Raw genomic sequence first — 14,196 nt, forward strand, 5'->3', positions numbered from 1 at the left:
AGTTGAAAAAATGGGTATTTATAGACTGCAGAAAACAAACTCTAATAACGGCATTTCTCAAAAATAGGAGTTGTGCTGTACCAGTTCTCGAAGTGAAATGGCAGCATTAATAAAGATATCAGGTAGACTTGCTTGTTGATGAAATAAGAATTTCAGACTTCCTGAAGCTGAAATGCGTACATTTAATATACTTTAAATACCTGAGGGGTTAAAAAAAGGAAAGCACAGGGGTGGCTTGTTCTGGGAAGTGGCTGCATTTTGTACAGAGGAGGCTTTTCAGGGAAGAGGTAGGGGTTAACAGCTGAAATGGAAAAGCAAGAATCGAGGTATTGAGAGAAACCAAGCACCACATATGATAGCAGTGGAGTAAGAGGTGGAGAATTTGAAAAATGTCTAGCTGAGAGCCAAAATGGAGATCTACAACCATAAAACATAAAAAGCAGTTTGACTCGCTACAGACCATTGCAGTGATAGATAAGTAGACATCTCCCATGAAACCCAGTATCAAACACCAGGCACCACCTGTTACTTCTGTGAGCACTGAGAAAAAGCAAAGACACAAAGAATTCTGGTAATGTGAAGGAGGAGCAAACCCTCCTTTTGAGTGGCTATGCACTGGCTGGCACAGCAGGCGAAGCCTGGAGAGGATTTAACTGAGATTACACAGACTGTAAAACTATTGGCCATGTTGGAAAACTTCAGCATCTTAAAGGACTGCAAGGCCATTATTGCATTTCATCTGGAAGGAGCCTTACCAGGTAGTGCTGGGATTGTTAAATGTTGTTTCTTTTAGAGCTGCACTGCTTCTAGAATCCAGCTGGTTTAGATGAATTTCAACGTGAAAAGACGTTTTTGTTACTTTGGACATCGTGTCCATCTCAGAACTATGATGCTTTGTAGCTGACGGGTCTGCAAAGTCCATAAAGCCTGGGCTGGTTCAGGTGACTGTATGGTGCAGTGCTGACTGAAAAGCTTTAGATAACTCTGAAATGAAATTTGAATTTTGTTCTACCTTTAATGAAAAATCTAAAGTCTTACAACAGTTTAGTTTCGGTTTTGTGCAAATTACAGATTTTGGGGTGTCTTTTCTTATATTGTTAAATGGTTAAAACAAACCTCCACACTTGGCTGTTCTCTGTTGTCCTGTAAAAATCTATAAATTATCTGTATTAATATATTAGGTTATACTAAATTTCAACTACATCATTCCCTCTTGGATTAGCACTTCTGTCATTCCCAATTGCAGGCATTATGAGTCCAGATGGGATTTGTTGAACCAATGTTTTTTTAAGTCTTGTTGGTTTTTTTGTTTGTTTGGTTGTTTTTCTTTTTAAGAAACTTAAATCAAGGAATAATTCTTTCAGTTGCAGCCAGAGGAACAGGTGAACTTAATCCAAGTTTTAAAAGAACGTGCTAGTTGGGGAGCACCAAATCCCACAATGTTTGTGTGGTACAGTATTACTTTATTTCCTGAAGGGCTTGCAATGCAGATGGCAGCTGTCTGCTGGTTGAGCTATGTTCACTGTCAGCTCCACAAATAGTGGAAGGATTATTCCATAAAATTGTAATGAAGGAATATCACTGCTGCAGACCATGGTGCATTCCAGATATGATAATCTTCCAAGAGCTGTTTTGAACTGCATGGCTAAAGTCCTTTCTGAGGAGTTTCTGCTATCAAGAGTGCAGTAATTAAAGACAATTCAGGTGTTCTTCCCTTTGTAGTCCAGGTGGCATAATTTCTAAAGAGATGATCATGTTTAAAATACCTTGTGTCCAGCTAGAGACATGGGATGTATTAAAGGTGCAGATTAGAACTTTTTGTAATGGTATTTAGTCTTCTGTTAAGTAGGGCTGCCTGCACTGAACCTGTGTTTTCTACAGCCTCATTATTCAGATTACCTGTCCACTGCATCAAAGTTTGCCGGTGTAAATTTTCATAAGTATGAAAACCCCACTGTACTGGAGAATGCCAGATCCTAAAGCATTCTGAGGAGTGCAGCAAAAATAAACTTCAACATTGAAAGAATTCAGAATTCTCAAAGACTGAATTTTCAAAGATTCTTATGTTTTTGGTTTTTTTTGTGATCAGCACATTCTTAGATTTCCCATGCCCATGTCATATTAAAAATCTTGCTTGTCACATCTTAAATGTTTTTACTTGTCACATCTTAAATGGCTTATTTATTCATCCTCTAAAGAAAAGGCTCTCCATTAGCTATTTCATTGGGCTATTGTTACATTTCTCTAAGTTCCCAATCACTGCAGTTATGGCAGAGGAGACAAAATACAGTCAGGAGTTGAATATAATCTAAGAATGTATTTTGGTGTGACAGCTGCAGGTGAAGTCTTGCTGTCAGTGGATTTGCAGTCAATTCTGCAGTGAGGGACACAAATGAAGTACCACAGTACAGAATTTTTAATCCCCTCAAACACGTGTGAAACAAAACTCAGATGACTTTGGCCTCATCAAATTCAGTGACTCAAAATAGATAAGTTACCAAACCAAATGAAAATATACAACCCAGCTCATAGTCTAGAGAATTGGTTTGAGTCCCAGTTCTTCTTAGCTGTGACTGAATAAAATACTTAATCAGATGGCTGCCTTAGCATGCAAAGTGGTCTTGCTTTAATACATCATTGGAAGAACTTCAAGGCAAGCAGGTGCTTCCATTGCCTCTCTAAAAGACTCCATAAAAATGGACAGAACTTAAGAGTTCCTCAAGGCTTAGGAAAAAAGAAAAAAATTGGCTCTATCTCTTAAAATTTTAATGTTTGAAATGGTTCATGAATTGTTTGCTCAACAGGAAAACAAAGGCAGAATTATATGTTGTGGTACTAATGATATTTTCTTCACATTTAGTAGTTCTAAAATATTTCTGAACAAAAGGTACTCAGGTAAATACTACATCTATGGGAAATAAAGCATTTATCTTCAATCATATTAAATAGAGGCTGCTGAGCTGCCTGGACAAAAGTTGCAATTCCCATGTCAGTGTTCTCAAGGGGCACAGGATAGACTGAAGCACCAAGCCTGTGTGTCTGTGCTGGGATTGTCCAGCTGCTGTGGGCATGAGCTTGGGCACGTGTGTGCCTGGCACAGAGATGTCTGGTTTCCTGCATGAAGTGATTGAAAATAGCTACTAAAAATTAATGTTGCAAGTGTCCTGGGTTTAAGGCAAAAGGATGTGTGTCTGTCTTCCCAAAATATCAGTTATTTGCAGTCTCTGTTTGCAGTCCTTTCTGTTCAGTTATTGCAGTAGACAGCAATGTGCAGCAGTTTCAAGTGATAATATGGATGGGTCCAACTAACATAGAAACAAATGGAACAGCATCACCTTGTAGCCTATCTCTTATATGAGTGGATGTAAAAAAAAGCAGCCAGAAATTCCTAAAATGCTGCCAGACACCTAGAGAAGACCTTCCTCTGCCTCTGTGTCCAGCTCTCATGGTGTCCACTGAGGTTTGACGTTGCCCGCAGTGTGAGAGAAAACCAGACTGCTGAAACACAGTGGAATTTCACATAACTAATATATCTCTTCAGACAAAACTGAAGTTTAGCCAGCCCCTTGAATTTGCTCTCTGTGCTCAGCAGAAAGCCTTCCTTGGGCTTGACTTGCCTGGGCCAGGGAAGGGGGTACCCAGCAGGAATGTGTGGAATTGAAGGCTGGAAAAATTTGCTTGTCAAGCAGCATATTCTCCTGTTCTGAGCAGTTGGTTATCTAAGTGAAAGTGATTTCCCAGGGCATCTGGCCCTGCACATGATCTAGAACAAATAGCTGAGGATTAATTTTGGTTTCAGAAATGGAGGATTTAGCTCTGTCTCAGGAAAATGCTACGCAGGGGGCTGCCAGGGGAAGCATTCCAGTCGGCAAAGCACTTTCTGCTCGGAATTAGCATTCAGGCAATTAAATAGCTCAGCTGGCTCGGAAAGCTTAGCTCTCTGAGCACTCAGCAAAGGCATCAGGGAAGAAAATGAGTTAGAAACTTCCTTGCTTATCTGCCTTAATCTGTGCGTGTTGTGTCTCTCTGCAAAGTTCAGTGTCTTTAATGCAAGCCTTGCAATTTGAACTTGCAGTGCTGCTAAATAAATTTGGTATTAAGAAGTCAAAGCAGTTGTAGCTAACTGATTCTTTTTCTTCATCAAGTGTTGATTTATTCTTCTAAGTAGTACATAGTTAGTGGTTTTTTGCTCCTTCTCCTCCTCCCTCCCCCAGGCCTATGTAAATTGGGTAGCAAACTCTTATCTGAGTGTGGTGTTTGACCTTTCATCTTATTTATCAAAATAATGATCTCCGATTTACCTTTTTATCTTATTAAAACAAAGTTATAGTTAAGATGGGGAAAATTGGCTGCTGTGAGCATCTCACACAAGTTTTGATCTGGAGCTGTGGTCACTTCTACAATGTTAATAGGGCTCATTTACCTACATATTGCTTGAAAACCTTAGGAGAAAATATTTTAATATCCTTTTTTTACAATATGGTACGTTACGTACTGCCTTTAGAGTACCTGCAAGAATTTCTCAATCAGCAGTAATTCAATCCTGGGATTATTTTTTTGTCAACTTGGGAAGAACTTTTGGTTGTGTTCTATCTTTTTAGTATTCGTAGAAGTTCATTTTGAGCTTCTGCTAAAGACCTAGACTACTCTTCAGAAAATTTGATGTCTGATGAAATGGTTTGATTTATTCAAATAAGACATTTCAAAATTTCCTTATAAACATGAATATGATTCATTTTTAATAGAAACTGGAAAGGAAGTTACTGAAACCAGCACATTACTGGTTATTAAATAATTTCTATTGTGTGGGCTTGTCTCCTGCAGGTTTTCAAAGCACACAGAAAATTGCAGTGCAAGATGTGGATGGTGACAGCATTTATACCAAAATCTGTTTTTATAAATAGTGGCTATAGCTTAGTTTTGTGCACAATGATCTTGTTCTGCGCGTGTCAACCATTACTTCTTAGCTGTGACACAGAAACTGTCAAATCTCTATTCATTTGACTTATAATACGGTATAAGCACTGAAAATTTACGTAACTTCACTCTTAACATTTTGTTGAACAAATTTAAGTACATTAAAAGATTCCTGGCAGCGTGTATGACTCCTTTCTGTTTCCCTATGTTGTGAAAGGTGAAGCTCAGAGCAGAGTTTACTCACATTAATCTAAAGTTATTTTGAGCATCTTGAAAGCACTGCAGCTCTCTAAACTGTGCTTTATTTGTTTCTTCAGGATCATCACGTGTCCACTGAGAACCTGGAGCATGGCTATGAGCAACACCAGTGACTCTGTGGTCCTGAGCAATGGCAGCATCTTGTCAAATGCTGCTGGCCCGGGGGTTGTTGCAGCGAGTGACGGAGACATCACGGTCCAACAGCTCCCATCCAAGGAAACACCAAGAACAAAACCAAGTCCAAATGGCTGCCTGCAACTAAATGGTACAATCAAACCATCTTTTCTGCCTTTAGACAACCAAAGAACTCAGCAGATGTTGTCGCAATGCTGCCACCCTTGTCCATACCACCATTCTTTAAGTAGCCATAATAGCAAGCAAGAATGTCATTCAGTGGTTGGCAGCTCAGCACCATCTCCTATGACCTCGTGCTGCATGCAGCCACACACTGAGTACTCAGCCTCTATTTGCCAAAAACACACCCCTATCTATCAGCCTGCCTGCTGTCTGCAGCCCTCCCCATCCTTCTGCCTTCACCATCAGTGGCCTGACCATTTCCAGCATCAGCCTGTGCAGCAACATATAGCCAGGATAAGGTAAGCAGGTTACGTTATTTCTTAGTTTTAGGATGAGTAATCTTTCCCAGAACTATTTTGTTTTTGTACAGAAGTAGAAGGTCTGAAAGGAAGATGAACCAAAATTCTTTCCCAGTGATTTTACAGATCAATTTTTGATGCACTACCAAGTTGTTGTGTCCAGAAGAAACCAAGTCAGGAGATTTGTTTTGCTGGGCTCCATGAATATTCCTGAAGTGAATTAGTTCTTTCTTGGGAGGAAAAAAAAAAAAAAAAAAAAAGGCTGTTTTTTTTTTCTTCTTGGGGATTGTTTGGAAGCTCATTAGCTCTTTTAGAAGATGCAGGGTAAAACAAGCCACTACAGAGATAGCTAAGAATACGCTGAAAGATCTGGGGTGTGTGCATAGTCCAAAACTCCTATTTCCTTAAAAAGATGAATTGGAAAATACTTTCAACCATTCTATTCTCAAATGTACAGGGTGTTTTTGATTTGTCAGGTCAGCTGGTTCAGTGGTTTGCCCTCATGTCTTTCCAGTGCAGGTTATCTGCAAAGCTTTAATATTGTGCTCAGATTGAGAAATTTGGGATTGTTCCAGGTTTTAGTCCTTTTTGTTCTCCATTTCATAAGAACTTGCCTCTTTGTATTTGTTAGCTTTGGAGTTCCAGAGCTTCAGGGAGCAACAAACAAGAAAAAATCTTCTCTAGCCTCCTGGTCCTGGCAAAATCAGTCATTCTAAGAGGCCATTTCTAAAAACCAAATTCCCCATTGAAGGAAGACACCTTGAAGCTTTTAAGCAAGGTTATTATTTTTTGAGTTGCAGTTGGGCTAAAAGGGGTGGATTTTCATGGGAGCCTTAAAAACTACCCTTCTCCCTGTTCTCCAACATCTGCAACCTTGTTCGAGAATTTGGAGCTGTAAGTGTTTCTCAGTCAGTTACAATAATTTTGCCTTGATGAAATACATGAACTAATTTTAAACTCCTAAAAATATCAGACTGGGAAAAAACATGTAGTGTGGAAAAACTCAAAGTGAATAAAGCTTTTTTTTTCCTAAGGTAAAAGCAGATGAAAATAGGGATGATAATACAGAGAGCAAATCAGCTTTCTCCTGCCAATTATTCCACGTACAAATGGAAAAAAATCGTAGTTGTCAGAACCACTTACAATCAGAGATGATTTTTCCACCCCATACTTGTTTAAATGTCTAGCAAAGATGTTGTACAATTTTGTATGCAAAGGTATGCAGGAAGCTGAACTACTGTAGGATCAGTCATACTTTTCAAACTGTTGGAATGGTTGCATTGATTTCACTGTTTTTTCCCCCCTGTGCAGCAGGGCTGTTAAACTTCATCTGTATTCCATAGTCATGAGGAGGGGAACAAATGGCATCCATAGTCTGGGTTTCTGGTTTTATTCTAGAAATAAAAACAGTTAAAATTTCTTATGGATATGATAAAATAATGTTTTCTGTCATGCTTCACAGATACAAAAACTGTTTGAACTGCTCTGATTGGGTTCTTGAGCCAAGATGCTGGTTTTTCATCTTGCACTTCCTTGCCATGCCATACACTTCTACAAAAATGTATAGAAATTATGAATAATGTTTTATGGTAAATGGTTTGTCTTATTGTGAGCAGTCAAAACAAAGATGCAATCCAACCTTTAAAACACCTCTACTTATTTAATCAGCTCTCTTAGCATACCCTGCATATCCCTATCAAATGAGTACTGGACTGCTTCCATGCCTTTTCGCTCTGTAAACTGCCCATGGCTGCCTTAATGGACAGTGCATACAGTGTATACTGATCTGACTATCACTTAGCATGGAATCAAAGACTTCTTTTCTCTCTCCATACTCAACAATGTGTGTCTAAATACCATAATCTCTCATTGCATTGTGAAGTTATCACCCAGAGAGGCCACTGTCAACGTAGACATGTTGGGAGATGGTAAAAACTGGGAGCAACTGGATGCAGCACCACAGGTGGATGGATGTGCATTGAGGAAGAAGCAAACTGCTTCATTTGTAGCTTCTTGGCAGTGCTAAAAAGGAGAGGTGATAAATGTGTATTAATTTTTTATGTGCTTGGGTAACTTCCTGTAAACAGAAGAGTAGCGCTTAGGTGTGTGATATTTTAATGTAATCATTGTTCCACACTCTTAATTTTATTGCAGTTTGAGCTTATAATCTGCACAGCAGCTTCTTTTCCAGGTATTTTTATTACAAGGTTCATTGGAAATCATCCAGCTTTATAAAATGTGCATGTTTTATTTAACAGGGTTGTTTATAATGCAGGTTCTTGTACAGTCCATTAGTTAAATTCAGTATGTGGTCAAACTACACTTAATTTCTCTCTATTTTTAAAAAATGCATTCAAATATTGTTATAATTTGAAGAAGGAGAAAATATATGACTAGATAGAGGAGGTCGAACACTCTGCAGACTGCATCACTGATGATTACAGCTCTGGGCAGGTAACCAATTGTTTCAGCGCAACAGGTTTTGTCAGATTTTGAAGCCCAAGGCTTAACATTTGTCAGTGACCTAATATTAAAGGAACGTGGCTCTGATGTATCATTGCAGATTGGAATGAGTAAAGACAGATTGAAATAATGCCACACTTGTCCTGTCCTCTTAAAGCTGGCTGGATCTGGAATTTTGTAGAGGATTCAGCTTTGTACTTTAACTAAATTACATGGAAACGTCATCTATCCACCATAGCTTGAGAGTCTGGACAACTGTTAATTGTTTTAGGCTGGTGAAAAAGTTCTGTAGCATAAAAGAAAACATTTTTAGTGGTTGGTGTTTTGCAGCATTATTATGGTAAAAAAATTCTATTGCAAAAGTAGGTAAAAAAGGTCAACATTTGGTTGTAATGTTTCTGATGATTTTTAGATGTTTTTCTGAGGTTGGAAGATCTTGAGTGAAGTTTCTTGTGTTATTTCGTGCACATATTTAAAAAGTAGCTCATGTGAACTTGTTCATACCTCTTTTTTTTTCAGTGGCTGTAATATCTTGGCCTCACAAGCACTCCTGGGAAATTCTAGCCATCTCTCCATATCAGAATATAGTTGTCTGGGGGTTTGATTTGCTTTCTAACCATTTCTAAATTTACCTGTGTAGGAGCGTGGCACATTTAATTCTCTTCAATGCTGTTGGATTTTTTTTTTTTTTACTCTGCCCTGCGCCTTTGGAGAGCTCATACTGAAGTATCCCTTTTTGTTGGAATGCACTTATGTGTCTCAAGAAACCTGGGGGCTTAGACACACTGGAAGATGGGTAGTTGCTGCCACCTGCTTCTGTAGTCATCAGCAGCCTTCACCTGGGTGGAGCAGAAAATGGGGAAAACCAACTAAGTAAGGCTGTGACAGAAGCATGAAGATTATCCATAATGAGTGGAAGCACTGAGTTAGGAGTCTCTAGGGAAGACTCAAACTCTGAAGCCCAGTAGCTTAGTGGGACAAAAGGAGGATAAAATAAATAGTGAACAGTTGCAGAGTTCTCTAGGAGAGCTAATTACCAGCATTTTAAAGAAGCCAGAAAACTCATACAATCCTTCCTGGTATTTTTCAAAACCTTTTCTTCATATAGGAATGTATGCATGTAAAAAGGAGTGGAAGAGGAAGAATGTGCAGAGATCATTCAGGAAGTTGTCTCAGGATTGTGGAAGACATGGAGTAACAGTGGTGGTATCTCTGGTACCAAATTGGATTGCTTCCCTCAGACATGTATGGAAAGGTTTTAGTGAGAAAACACCAGTTAAAAGCTACCTGCGTGCTTTGTAATCTTGATGCCAACTCTGCTGGAATCTCTCTGGTGCTAAAATTTAGAAAACTTAAGTCCGTGGACTCAGAGACAAAAGGTAGGGGCAGAAGAGGTCAGGGAGCTGAGAAGGAACTGATGGTGCTGCTGCTAAGGAAAATGCTCCAGACTGCCAGTGTGTGCAGAGCTTGCACTTCTGCAGTATCAAACCAGTAAATTAAAACAAGCCCTCTTGGCTCGGGGTGAACCTGCTTTGTGTCACCCACTGTTATTTACTTTTTTAGACTATACTGTTAGTGCTTTTCTCTAAAGCAGACAAATAAGGAAAACTGTTCTGAAAAGCATCTGCATGATCTGTGCTTAAAAAAAAAATAGAGGCTGAAAGGATATATGGGATGATCTCTCCACAATCATACAAGCATCTCAAGCTGGAACTGGAAAATAAAACCTGTTTGAAGCCCCACGGAATCCTTACTTTGGCTAAAATTTAAGAATTGCTTCTCATTGCCCACCAGCCTACTTTGGAGGTTTTAGCTCCCAAAGCTTACTTAGTTTAAATTGCTAGATTCAAAGTTTTTGCTTGCTAGACCGGTTTATATTCTAGAGAAGGCAAAAAACAGCGTCAGGAAACTGTTAAAGCATCCAGACTTATTGTACATCTTGCTTTCAGTTAGATTTAAACCTTCTTTTGAAGTGTTTTGGCATTGCAGATTTATGTGGCGGTTCTGGGATTCTGGGTTCTGCTGTGTCTCAGAGTTCTGTGCCACACACTGTTCAAACAGTACTGCAGATATACGTGAATACTTAGACTTTATTTAATACTTTAAAACAAAGCTCTGTAAAAATGAAAAAGCTGTGAAGTGAGGATAGAACATTACAGCTGCCTCTTACCCATTTTAGATTTTTCCTTCTACTTATTTGGCCTGAAGATTAGAACCAGAAAAAAATAAAAATCTCCTGTTTTTTGAAAAAGCAAGGGAATGTTTGCCAAATACCAATCTTAATAACAAGACTTTGTTATGAAACAGTTCCTTGCTTGATTCCAGGAAAAGGATAATTGTTATCTAGTACATTCTGCATGGCTTGCAGAGCTGATTTTGCGTATACATGTGAATAAAATACTTTCAAGTATCCTCATTTCAGCAACATGAACTGTTCACAAACATTTTTCCATAGAGCTTTTTTGACAACCTATCCTGTTTTGAAAGTTGTTACCTTCTGGTTTATTTGATGCATTAAAAGATATTTTCATTTTCACTTTTTATATGAATTATATATTAATGTCTTTTGTACAAAATATATATGCATATAATGATTTAAAAATTAATAAAGGAAGATTAAAAATAGTAATCTTTAAGAAGAAACCTTTAGGTCAGGTTTCTGGAAGTGGGATTTCTGCAATGTTTTATCAACATTTTGCAACTAAAAGGCAAAAGCTGTTACCATAATTTCATTCAGTGTTCAGGGTGTTGAAAATATTTGCTTCATGCTATAGATCAGGAGTTCCTGAAGCAATAAAAATTCTGGCTCTATTCTCATTTAAGCCATTTTATTCTATGCCAGTGTAGGAGTTCTCCTCTTCTTACTATGAACCATTAACAACCCAATGGCATGCTTGGGATTTTGATGTAGTTGAGAAAGAAGTAAAGGAATGTGAAGCCACCTCATGCGTCCGAGTCCAAATGTGGGATTCTCTGTTGTGCACATGTGGAGAAATAGGTTTCCCTGTGGCCAAATGAACTGGTTCTTTTTCCTTCCTTGAAGTGATGTTTCATGTCTGTCTAATTTGAGCTGTGCTTCTTCATTTACACAAATATTTATTTTAGTCTTGCATGATCTCTGAGTGTGATATCTTAAGATTTTTATTCTGGTTTTACTAATTCATTTACTCTTCCCATGATAAATATTGTGCATTGTTGGCTGTGCAAACAACTTGCTGCGTTTTCTGGAGCTGAAAGCAAAGGCCTGACGCACAGAGACCAGAATACAAATGAAGTGGCTGACCAAATTAAAAATAGCATTGGTAATCTGGGCTGTCCAGGGGATTTTTGCAGGCTTTTTAATTGTACTAATTAAACACTAGTGTTCATCAAGACTTCAGGTTATTTGGATTCAAACATTTTTGCCATAGGAAGGCGGTGCTTGGAAGGTTCCAAGTGCAGCTGAGTACCAGCCTGCCTGTATTTTGCCACACAGGCTCTGCCCCTTTGGGAATTCAGGTCCTGTGAGTGCTTGAAGATGAATTTCCTGTGCCCTGCATCCCTCACCTTTCCCTGAACAACAGAAGAGCTCACTCGTAACTAGCAATCTGGGCCTTTGAACTGATGTCTTTAGAAGATGTAAGGCTAATAATGGGATGGAAGCTGTAAAATACATGGTTCCTTTCTTTTGTACTAAATTGACTGGAAAACCAGCATTAGCTGTGCTCATTCTGGAAAAGGACTAATTGGAGTGGTGTTTCAGATGACTTTAAAAACTGAGCATTTATGACAGAAAAAACCCCACAACATCCAAAATGATGTCAGTTTGTTGGAATGTTTTGTTGATGTATAGTTGTTTTGATGTACCTTTAATTTAATAGGAGGTTGTAGTAAAGTTCAAATGGGAATAAGACAACACCAGACAAAGAACAACAAAGAACAAAAGTCTAAACTTTGCATGGCCAATGACCTGACTGTCATCACTCTTTAAGAGATAGGTTTTGAAAGATTTGCAAATTCCTACTTAAAAGTTTTGAGTCTTCCTTCTCATGGGGGAAAGTGCAGAATGATCAACATCACCTTTAGAAAGGTCTTTATGAGTTACTATCATTGTCTCTGTCTCTAATTCCTTCCAAAATCACTTGTTCTTCCTCTCTGATACTTCAGTGTTGTCTTCATCTCCTAGTGAATAGTAATTGATGTGCATGCTTTTAATTGGTTCAGTGGTGCTTGAACAGCAAAGCAAAACAAAATCCCAAACACAGTTCAAGAGGGAAATACAGAGGGTACCTGAGCAATTCCGCATTGATTTCGTTATGCAAAAATTGCAGTGAGATTCTACTGAATAAAGAAATCTCTTCATCTCTGGACCATCAATGCAAAATAGAAATGCAAAGCCTGGACTATCAATGCAAAATAGAGATGGTACCACCGACAGATCAGTGGAGGTAAGGGAAGTTACAGGTAGAAATCCTGATGATATTTCAGATAGCTTAGCCTCACTATTTGCAAATTAGGGTGTGTTTTGGTTATTTTCTAGTAAAATCATAAATAGATTTATGTACTGGAGGAAAAGCTTATATGCATCATTTCTGCCACTTCTCTCATATTTTCTAGCATGTTAATGGGATACCCTGCTTTGAAATTATTATGTTACAATTCCAGTTTGTAGGATGTTTTGTTTGTTCTGTCAGACACATGAACTTTTTCAAACATTTTGCTGAACAGCTTTGATTATGTTAAATGTTTTATAGTCTGTTAATCCTAGAGTGCTTTTTTGGGGTATTTGCTACAAAACTGGAAACCTTAAATGTTCAGTAAATATTTCCTTTTTTTCATTTACTTGTTACTGAGTGCACAAAACAAATTTCATTTCAGGAGAACCAGAAAATAACGTTGCATTATATATGTACAAGTTTTCATTAGCACTAACAACAGCTAAAGAGACTTCTTTGTGCAGTTACATATTAAATCCTTTTACATATCTTAATTGTGTTAAATACACATTTGTTTTATAACACTTAAAAGTTGTGGCATTCTAAATTACTAAATTCACAGATATTGGAACAGAAGTTCAACACTGAAGAGAAATACTTAAATAAATTTAGAACAAAGATCTTAACAGTATTTTCATTTGCTGTAAGAGATTAAACATGCAGAAAGAGAAAAACTGTCGGTTGTCCCCATAGTTAGATGAATAATTTGGAGAAATTTTAAGTGCTTTTAGTCTGCCTTTAGAAAAGCTCTCTGGTCAAAGGAGGTTTTCTGACAGCAAAACTGAACCCCTTGGTGACTTACAATCACCAAGTTTTATATCTAAACAGGAAGGAAGACTGAAGCATGAACCAGTTGAGGTGTGATTTATGATACTCCAAGTCTCCCCACTCCTGAGCCAAACTTCCATGTGCTTAATGTCAGTCATTACTGCCTATAAGAACATGCACTTCAGCCTGTGTGGAGAAATACCATCATAAAAATAGGTACTCTTGGACATTCTCATTCTTGTTGGTATCATGAGATGGGGTTTTTCTTCTGTGTATGTTGTGATTCCTTGGGTCATGTTAATTTCCTGTCTGTCAGAGAAATACAAGATGTGGCCATGACCTTGCATTGCTTCATTCAACTGGGAAGTGTAATAAAAACAACCTTGAAATAAAATATTTCTAAGGAAGGGACTTTTTGCCAGTAAAAATGTTGAAAACTACTCTAGTCATCATTTAAATCCCAGAACATATCTATTAATTTCACTGTAATTACCAAGAAAAGAGAAAAGACTAATGGTTTTAGACTTGTGAAGGATCTTGAAATAATATTAGTCTGCTCCAAATTAGCTGTTGGCTTCTTTTCAAATAATGATTCATGGTGGTATTTTACTACACTTTTTTTTTATTCTCTTTAATAGTTCAGAACTTTTGTTTAATTTGCCAGGCAGTGCTCTATGTGGTCCTGCCTTCAGTGCTTTAAAAGTTTAAGGAATATGTAT

The 14,196-nt window shown here is 38.0% G+C and overlaps 1 protein-coding gene across 2 annotated transcripts in view; it reads left to right on the forward strand.

Moving 5' to 3' along the window:
• Positions 1-14,196, forward strand: part of DISP1 (dispatched RND transporter family member 1) — an 85,574-nt gene that overhangs the window by 48,528 nt on the left and 22,850 nt on the right. Inside the window, exon 2 of one of the 2 annotated variants that reach the window (XM_062490454.1) lies at positions 5,235-5,771. In XM_062490454.1, the coding sequence (XP_062346438.1) occupies positions 5,266-5,771 (506 nt within the window). In that variant the 5' untranslated portion in view covers positions 5,235-5,265. Of the gene's footprint in view, positions 1-5,234; positions 5,772-13,567; positions 13,694-14,196 lie in introns of those variants that run through there. The other variant, XM_062490455.1, reaches the window with a different exon arrangement.

Source organism: Cinclus cinclus, chromosome 3 (genome assembly GCF_963662255.1).
Source record: "Cinclus cinclus chromosome 3, bCinCin1.1, whole genome shotgun sequence".
NCBI classification, from domain to species: domain Eukaryota; kingdom Metazoa; phylum Chordata; class Aves; order Passeriformes; family Cinclidae; genus Cinclus; species Cinclus cinclus.